Genomic DNA, 9,908 nt, shown 5'->3' with positions numbered 1-9,908 from the left:
AAATTATTGGGGGTTTGTTCATGGTGATTATAGTCACATGTCATCGTCAAATACATTTAGCAATATTATGCACCTACATCAGCATCAATATTTCATGATATATATGTGTGTGTGTACATAATATATATATATATATATATATATATATATATATATATATATATGTATATATATATATATATATATATAAATATATATAAATACACTATGTATGTATATATACTGTGTATATATATATGAATATATATATATATATATATATAAATACACTATGTATGTATATATACTGTGTATATATATATGTGTGTGTGTGTGTATATGTATAGTGTGTATATACATACAGTACTGTGCAAAAGTTTTAGGCAGGTGTGAAAAAAATGCTGTAAACTAAGAATGCTTTCAAAAATGGGAGTGTTAATAATAGTTTATTTTCATCAATTAATAAAATGCAGTGAATGAACAGAAGAGAAATCTAAATCAAATCAATATTTGGGTGTCCAGGCACAACATTTCTGCTGCACTGAAGGTCTCCATAATTCTTAAATGGAAGAAGTTTGGAACCAGCAGGACTCTTCCTAGAGCTGGCCGCTCGGCCAAACTGAGCAATCACTTGAGAAGGGCCTTGGTTAGAGAGGTGACCAAGAACCTGATGCTCACTCTGGCTGAGCTCCAGAGATCCTGTGTGTAGATGGAAGAAACTTCCAGAAGGACAACCGTCACAACAACACTCCTCCGATCTGGGCTTTATGGCAGAATGGCCAGACGGAAGCCTCTCCTCAGTGAAAGTTTGCAAGAAAACACCTAAAGGAAACTGAGACTGTGAGAAACAAGATTCTTTGGTCTGATAAAACCAAGATTGAACTGTTTGGCCTCAATTCTCAGCATCATGTCTGGAGGAAACCAGGCACCGCTCATCACCTGCCCACTACCATCCCAACGGTGAAACATGGTGGTGGCAGCATCATGCTTTGGGGGTGTTTTTCAGCGGCAGGGACTGGGTGACTGGTCAGGGTTGAGGGAAAGCTGAACAGAGCAAAGTACAGAGATATCCTACACATCTAGCCTGAGTCTTCAAGTTCCCAGATGGTAGCCCTTAGTATCACAAAGCCCTCAACATATCAGGATCTGTGCTGGTACGGACTGAACATCTGGAGTGGTATATGACATCACGATGTGAAGACGACAGGAGGAAGAGGAGGGAAGAACTTCAAGTTGTTCATGAGTGAGGGTAAGATGGAGCGCTGTCTGCTGTTTGGTGCTAAGCAGGTGGTGTACAGTGGCTTTATCAGACATTTTTCACTGAAAACAACTGCAATAAATGTGGCGTAATACCAAATCAACCGGCTAAAACACTTTGGAGAGCTGAGGGAACATCTAAGGACATTTCATATTTCAAACGTAGTCATTTGACTCCCTGTTTATATAAGAATATTGACTAGTGGAACTTTAACCAGCCCTACACAGGTCTACTTTTCAATGAATTGTCCTTCTTACAGTAGGTGAACTTCTTTCCTAGTGCAGGATGGACTTAGATCCCCAACCTGTCCTCCTACCTGTACTTAGTCAATCATTAATGTCTCTCGTCAGACAGGGATTAGTCAGGTCAACACGGAAATGACAGGACAGGAGCCTGTGGAAACCATTTCAAACACCACGGCCTCTCATCCCCGATCCAGGGAGGTTACAAGGTTAGTTTGGTGCCGTGTCATCATTAGGAAGAAGTAGGTTTTTGTAGGTGACTGTGTAAAATTGACTCCTATCTGCATGTGTGTTTGTTGTGTGACACGTGGACAGAGTGTAAAGTAAAATTATATACAGAATGGGCAGAGGGGCCAACTGCAGCTGGATTGGGCCTGAGATCCCCTTGTCATCACAAATCTTCAGTGGTAAGTAAAGTTCTCTGCTTACTTGATAGTTGAAAATTATGGGGTGTTGGCTTTAATATAGAATGATAAAAATTCTCAATTTCTTCTCTACTTGGCTTTGGTGAGGATATTTAGCACTTGTTTTTTAAGGTGTTGATTTTCTCTGTCAGAAGGATTAAACAGTCAAGGATCCTTAAAACAATACTGTGACCAAGGCTATGTAATAATAATGGCTGGATATTCTTAAAGGTACAGTGTGTAATAAGCAGTGGCATCAAGCAGAACAGACTTGGCAGAAATAGAAAATAATATTCATAAGTATGTTTTAATTCATGTATAATCACCCGAAAATAAGAGTTGTTGTGTTTTCATGACCTTAGAATGAGCCGTTTATATCTACATAGAGAGCAGGTCCCTGTCCACAGAGGTCGCCATGATGCACCGCCATGTTTCTACAGTAGCCTAGAAAGGACAAACCTGGCACTATTGAGGGCATTTCTCTTTTTTAAATTTACTGGGCTGGAAATGCACCGGCTGGAAGACGAAGAAGAAGAAGAGCGAGTGGCTTGCAAGTTCACCACAATCTGATAAAGGATGGTGGATCATACTTATTTTGTACTAAAAAAGTACAAGAAAAGAGAGCTCACAGGAGAATGAATCGTTGAACAAAGAAACAGAAACTCTAAGACACTAAATAAGATCGGGACAAGCGACGGCATAAAACAGCAATATCCATCTTGGAAAGGCAACTACAATGTGTTTGCCTTTCCAAGATGGATATCTCTGATGATAGAGAAATGTTTGCAGAAGTGTCCTGCTGGACAGGTAAGAGTAATTTTAAAGATTACAACCAACCATAGTATATATTTCCCCCCGCTGCTAATGGTGCAAAACCTAGATAATGTACCATTTTTTCAGCAGTACATTAGTTTCACTGAAAAGAAATGCCACCATGTATAATGTTAGATATTAGCACACCGTAGCCTCAGTTTGTGCCTCTCAGAGAGCTGGTGGTAAGGTCTCATTAGCAAGATTTATTTAGATTTATTCCATGTGTGTTGCAGTGAGACAACACATGGAGCAATAACTAAGATATTTAGAGCTGGGATGACGTGTCAGCTTGTCTCTGGCACTGTTCAGACCTGGTTTGAACATGCGTCCAGAGGGATCCATTCACAAGTTGACAGCTCTAAGTCTAGGTGTAAAGGCTCCCAAGATGCATTGAGGACATATCTGAGATCACAGGCCACATTTGACCACATGCTTTTAGCAGTGTGTACGCACATGTGTCATGGACTACATTGAAGGACTGCCTTCTCAACTGTGGAAGACGAAGACGAAAGACGAAGACGAAGACGAAGACGAAGACGAAGAAACAATGGGCAGACTGGATTACACACTGTCTGATTTCCATGTGATCCACTGTAATGTAGATGATGTGTTTTTGCTCTCTTAACCTGCCAATGTTAGCAGCAGATGTTTGTGAACACACTGTTTCAACTGGTCCAATCACTTAACTAATAACTGCAATATCACCAGACTCCCTTAACAAATCATGCAATTTTGAGAGTTGTTGCATGAGGAGAATCTTAAAAACCTTTTTGAAACACCTATGACAAATTCTAAATCATTGGAGCCTTCTTGTTAATTCAGCACTAAAACATGAAGTTGTTTGTTTCCCTGTAAAAAGTGTCAGTTTGTGGCAGCATGGCTGTACCAGCCTGTCTGCTCCTGTGGCTAAAGTGTGTCTTCCCTTCTAAAATGTAGCAGCTGTTTGAACCCACTGTTTCAACTGATTGTAACAATTACACTATATTTATGAGAGAAGACATTTCATTGATGGTAAACATGTCAAATTTTACAAATAAAGTAAATGGTAAATAATAAGGGTTACTTCTTTGCTGCCTTTGGAGAAAGTCCCTGTTGCCTGTAATTACTAACTATTCAAGCCTTGTGGTTAATTCCATAACTAAGTTACATTTAGTTTATTTGTTCTTTTTGTAAAAAGAAAGTCCGTTTGTTCCAGTGTTGTATGTGTTTATTAATATATAGAGCAGGCAGGTGAGATCCAGTCACAAATGGTCACTTGAGATGCTGCTAGTGCCAGGATAGAACTGACGGACTGGCAGTGTTTTTTTAAACAGACTATATGACTATGTGTTTTCAGCCATTAAAGATGAGCTGTGGCTCTTTCTCATCCCTGCTGGTCTGGCTGTCATTTTACTGGTGCTGTTTCTGGAGGAGATGGGCTTCTTCCTGCGCCACATCCCCTCATCCAGACGAAAACGGCTGTACCTTTGGATACTAGGAATGTACCCGGTAACATCTCCTCATTCACACAAAACCAAAGCAGTGACCACCTTAAATCTGAAGTATCTTTGGTCCAAGTTGCGACTACAATGTACCTCTTTGAATGTTTCTTTTCTTGCAGGTATTTGCCCTGACGTCCCTTTTAGCGCTGTATGTGCCACGCTCTTCCTCACTGTGTAACTTCATTGCTTCACTGTGAGTTAACAAGTCTTGACATAAACTTAAAGGAACAGCTGATCAGAAAAAAAATAATTCAGTCATTTTCTACTCACCCCCATGCTGATACTAGGTCCCCATCTACTGCAGTTCTTTAGGAGAATGCTGTAATAAAAGACTGTAATCCCATCTACTGTACATTGTTGCCGCACATTGCTGTTCCTGTCTTAGTGAGTATGTCTTTGCAGGTATCACTCCATCACCTTGCTGAAATTCATGGGGCTGATCACAGATTTCTTTGGAGGGAAAGCTCGTATGCTGGCTGCTTTATCTGGACAGCAGGTATCTCCAGATCCTTTCCCCTTTTGCTGCTGCTGCTGTCTGCCAATGGTGGCCATCAACAGGTATACAGCAGACACAAAATCTGCACTGAATGTGGGATTTTTTTTAAACGGAGTCAAGGATTGGTTTTGGAGTTAACGTCTAGTGACCATCACAGGTGCATCATCTTAAGACCAGTCTGTGTTATTGGTTGTTAGTATGACTTTGTGCCAGAGTCATTGTTGTGCATGTTAACACTTCTCAAGAGCTAGTTCATTGTTCAGTTCACACAGCCGCTTACCCATCCATCCCCGGCCCCAAATAGTGTTGGGTACAACAATGTATCACTTATAGCAGTGAAAAAAAAACTAGTATTAATGCATTACTAAAAGGATTTCTTTGAAATTATTATCACAAACCTCGTCATCAAGAATGTCATATTCAACATCAAATATGTCATGCACGACATGCTAAATACTGTATCTCTGGAAAGCTGCATGTTACTAACGTACTTTTGCCCACACCGTTGTGCAAATGAGGCCTCCGGTGCGATCGTATCCCTGTCAGCAGCTTCGTTATCCACCGCTGAACTGCAGTGTCTTTTTTTTTGGAAAATAAAGTCATAATAATAAACGCTGAATGTCTTCTGTGATTATTTATCCCATTTCCGTGTTGAAAACAGTTGTTAGCAGAGCCTCAAGGGCTCTGGGCTATACAATATCACCCACCACTGGATTTCTAATGAATTTCAAGAAACTTGAGCTTCAGTGCCTCGAGTATTTGATATGAAACCTTACCCATTTTATTAATGGCACTTTATTAATGCCTACTCGTACTTTTGAGTGTTGGCGTGAGTTAACACTGTTCATCAAAAAGCACATTCAATGAACATGCTCTTTTTAGCACGCACATGCACAACAATGACCAGAGTTATCTATTACCAGCACCTGGGGAATATTGACAATATCACAATGAAATGCATGCACATACATACATGAATGTTCAACAGTTTGATGTGATTGTAGTATGAGTGTATAAAATGCAGTGTGTGAGCAATGTGACTCGACATGCTGCTAACATTAAAGGTTTTGTCCCCTCTCTCGTGTGCAGCAACAACTGTGTCTGCATGATGGCCGCTGTGCTGCAGCTCTCTGTTGTCCGCAGCATCTTGTTCTTTGTCACTCTGGTCCTGTGGACAGATGAACAGTATGACTACGGTGATGTAAGTCCTTTATTTTGGACCTCCGTCTGTGCTGATTCTCATAACAAGCATCATGTAGTCAAGCTTAGTCTGTGGTGATTTAATATATATTTTAAAGCGAGGATGATCTGTGTTTTTCCTCAGCCCTTTTCTTCTTCACACTGTTTAAAAAAATGTTGTCTTTTTTATCAAAGTAAATTATTTAATTGATAATAGATTGATAATAGACATTTCTCTAAAGGAGGCACTTTGTAAGAAATGGCCAAAATTTATGTTCAAAATATTCAAAAAATGAACATTTTTAAAGAATGTGAAGAGACAACAGTTGTCAAAGACATCTCTGTACAGAGTCAGAGAGTCTGTGCTGTATCCTGTCTTAAACAGGCAACTGTAGGCCTGAGAGGCTGTGTTCAGTCCAGCTGTGTTCACTCTCAGGTTGCTAAACCCAGTTGAGCCAAGCCCCATTGCCCACGGTGGCTCCCCCTGTGATCTGAGGTCTAAGTCCAGTCACACTCTAGAGCCACTGGCTGCAGGACTAACTGAGTCGGGAGCTAGTTAGCTAACGGTAGCTAGCTCCAGCATGGTTAGCTAGCAAAGAGCAGCAGTTGTTGGATACTCTAGTGATCTGCTGCCCCCTATATTTTTGGAGCTACATTTGAATTCTGGCCATATTCTTACACCTTTAACTGAGTCTAAATTAAAGTAACAATCATCTTCTCATTCACAATGATTTTTTACCTTCATTGACTAGATCAGAAGTCTTTGGAATTGTTCAAATTGAAAGCGGCAAATAAAGTATTCCATAACCAGGACTAAAGGCCTCACTATGCTTCAAATTAAGTGCTTGTCAGATTGTCAGCAGCAGCATCATAAACCCCCATCTCCAAAAGCATTCAACAATTTTTGTATGTTTTCAAAATAGGCTATATGACGACCACGATGGCGATGTGCTGTTATCTCCACTATAATTATTTCAGACAACAAAACACAGAGTTGTTGGAGATCAGAGAGGCAGTGGGATGCAGCCAGTAGGAGAATATGACCTTGCCTTCCGGTGAGGACATTCAGCTAGAAACACTTTGACGGAATTCAGACCTGGTTTTAACATCTGTCCTGAGTGATCCGATTGCAAGTGGACTCCACTGGAGTCCACACACCAAACAGCACAGTATAGGTAAAAGGATAAAATAAGTGACAACCGCCTTCTTGTTCCCAGGTGGATTCAGTCAACCCCAACCTGTATGTGAATGGTATCATTTGTGTGTCAACCTTCGTGTCCTTCTACGGTCACCTTCTGTTTTACAAAGCCACCAAGAGTGCTCTACATGGCTATGGACTGAGGGCCAAATTCATCTGCATCATTTTAGTGTTGGTGCTGTGTGGCCTGCAGAGTGGCATCTTAGAGACCATGGGTGCTCTGGAGGTGATCCCCTGCACACCACCCTTCTCTGTCCTGACCAGGTCCCAGTGTAAGTCACAGCAAATCTCGCCTCCTCCAATCTCACTCTCAAATCACATTTAGCATTGCCTAGGTAGTTTAGAAGAACAACTAGCAGGTGTTTTTCAAACCACTCATAAACATAAGAGATGAGTTTTAAAGGTGCTGGTGATGTAACTTCCATGTCTAGGTCAATCATCTGTTTTGGTTATGTTTGCCTTATTCCTGCAAATGTTTTGCTATCCATCGATATGTCACATTCAAAACTCAACAGTCAGTAGCATATTGATGTTATCAATTATTAATGTTGTTATTGTTTAAATGTACTACAAATAACTTTTAACTGGTTTTGAAATGTAATAATCTCAATCTAATACTGATGTCTCTATATGACATAAGCAAACAAGGCCGTTAGTGAGAAGATTCGGCTATTTTTGTATAATTATTATAGTTAACCTAATGCATGTCACCAGGTTCGATTCTGACTTATCCTGATTACATTTTTCATAATAAACAACTTGTTATGGTGGAATGCTGAGGATGAATTGAGCAGAAAAGAAGCTGCTCTGTAGTCTGGTGGTATGGTAGGGTATGGTATATGTGTGTATGTGTGAAATCTATAATATTGTTGCTTAGACCGAGAAATAGTTCGTTTCATAACCTGAAATTTAAGGATTTAGAAAGTAAATGAAAGTGTCAGAAGTCAAATTGCCATTCTAAGCATAGAGGGGCTTTCTCATACAAAAACCAATTAAATGCATATGGCTGACGGGAAACTGAATTGCCACTTTTGCACGAGACGACGGCAGTGATACATGTGTCTGCTTTCTCTGTAATTAACTGTTTGAACTCTGTGTCCAGTGTGTTGCCAGGATATCAAAAAGACTTTCATTCTACATGTAATCATTGTGCACATTGGCTGTTGATGCTCTTCAAACCTGTGTCCTGTGCTGTCTGTCCACCCTCAGTGATCTACCACTACTGTGTGATTGTGGAGATGTTCTGTATTGGCCTGTATGCCCGTCACACTTTCCGCAAGGTGGAGCCAAGCACGGCGGAGGATGTGGAGGTTCCTGTCGGTGACTGGAAGGTGGAAAAAGCTGTTCAAACAGAAGATGTTCAGATGACACATCACAAGCCCAGCCTGCTATCACAGGAGGCTCGGTCTAGCCACCAGCTCGTCAGTGCTTCCAACCCCAGTCACTGCAGTAATGGTGAGGACAGCCTGTGCAGGATAGAGCATGCACCTCTGGATGGTTTCCCCTTCCCTCAGGTCAGAGGTCAGCAGTCAGGCAGGCCAAAACCAATGGTGCACAGTTCTGCAGAGGAACATGGTGTAGATCTGACCTACATTACTGTCAAGGCTGATATTAACTATAAGGACTCTGAGGATGTCACTGTGGTTTGACCAACTATGGAAGACCTTTAACAAAAGACTAAATACAGTGTAAGTCTAAGTTTAACAGCTGACTTGGTTCAGTGTGGGGCCCTAAGGACATGTCTGGAGAACTGCACACTCTATGCCCTGTTAAACTGGCACACATACTTACCTAAGACAAGGGAAACTGTGTGGGGGTGTTAAATCTCCCTCTCCACAGGTGCACATTCACTGAAGATTTTAGCTCACATTTTTAAGGTTTGAACTTTCCAAACTGTACACTTCTGCCACAAGCTGCTGCAGAACGAGGAAATATTCATCATTGTGAAAGTCATGGGAAATGTTGGTGCTTAATAGGTGTTGTGTTTGTACCACACACGATGATGGTTTGTGGAAAAACATGATGAAGATATGAGAACGTATAACATAGGATTTTAAAGGCCCTTGAAATCCTGTGCCACTATGTACAGGCTCATTATATACCTGCAGCACTGTGTCTCATTGATCTACTGTGGCTAAGATTGTAGCCTTATTTATACATAGCTTTAGACAAAAGCATCACCAAATTAAAGATAACTCTTTTTTTCCAAGCATAAACAGTTTGTATATTACATTTAAATGATCAGTATGTGATTTCAAAACACATATGTGGGCATGGGCTCATGGGAGTTGTTGTCTTCATCGTTAAAACAACCATCATTACTGATGACAATCTATATAACTAACCCAGGCACAAAAGTTCACAGATGAGGTAATGTTTAAAATTGTATTCACTGTATGTTAAGACTGGTTCCTGGAGTTCCTTCCTCACCTTCTGACTCCTTACTCAAAGTTATAGAGAGACTTATAGGGATAACGTATTTTTGTAGTGAGCATTACCAGCACCACCAACACTAAGCGTCTTACTATAGTATACTATACACATTTTATTATAAACTGATCAATATACAAGTTGTAAAGTTAGAGTAGTTTGCAACAGGAGTCCACCTGTAAACACGGACTAGTGACTAGATGAATCCCTATGCTCGGCTTGATGACGTTTAATGTCCCTGACAACCTCTGTAGTCTCATTCAGCCGTTTGTTAGCCAGTGTCGGGCAAGTTACTTTTCAAAATGCAATATATTACATATTACCAGTTGCCTTCATTTTAAAGTAATATATTACATTACAATATTACTGTCTGCGTGGAGTAATATTACTTATTACACTACTTTTTAGTCACTTTCAACAAAATGCCC

At 40.4% G+C, this 9,908-nt stretch overlaps 1 protein-coding gene across 1 annotated transcript; it reads left to right on the top strand.

Annotated features, from left to right (window-relative positions):
- The first annotated feature begins 1,641 nt into the window (after positions 1–1,641).
- Positions 1,642–9,255, top strand: LOC140999345 (organic solute transporter subunit alpha). The gene is made up of 8 exons (XM_073469698.1): positions 1,642–1,688; positions 1,795–1,886; positions 4,033–4,184; positions 4,297–4,370; positions 4,580–4,735; positions 5,763–5,874; positions 7,070–7,322; positions 8,260–9,255. Exons 2-8 carry the CDS (start codon positions 1,820–1,822, stop codon positions 8,697–8,699), a joined length of 1,254 nt encoding a protein of 417 aa, XP_073325799.1. The 5' UTR covers positions 1,642–1,688; positions 1,795–1,819; the 3' UTR covers positions 8,700–9,255.
- Positions 9,256–9,908: the final 653 nt, after the last annotated feature.

The sequence above is a fragment of the Pagrus major genome, chromosome 7 (assembly GCF_040436345.1).
Source record: "Pagrus major chromosome 7, Pma_NU_1.0".
Lineage (NCBI taxonomy): Eukaryota > Metazoa > Chordata > Actinopteri > Spariformes > Sparidae > Pagrus > Pagrus major.
This window is presented reverse-complemented; position numbering and strand designations above follow the sequence as displayed.

What these genes read in the sequence shown, in the direction of transcription:
- LOC140999345 (XM_073469698.1), top strand. Translation starts at nt 1,820, where the DNA reads ATGGGCAGAGGGGCCAACTGCAGCTGGATTGGGCCTGAGATCCCCTTG. An exon ending in TGTAACTTCATTGCTTCACT is followed by an intron (nt 4,371 to 4,579) that starts GTGAGTTAACAA and finishes ATGTCTTTGCAG; the next exon opens with GTATCACTCCATCACCTTGC. An exon ending in TGTCCTGACCAGGTCCCAGT is followed by an intron (nt 7,323 to 8,259) that starts GTAAGTCACAGC and finishes GTCCACCCTCAG; the next exon opens with TGATCTACCACTACTGTGTG.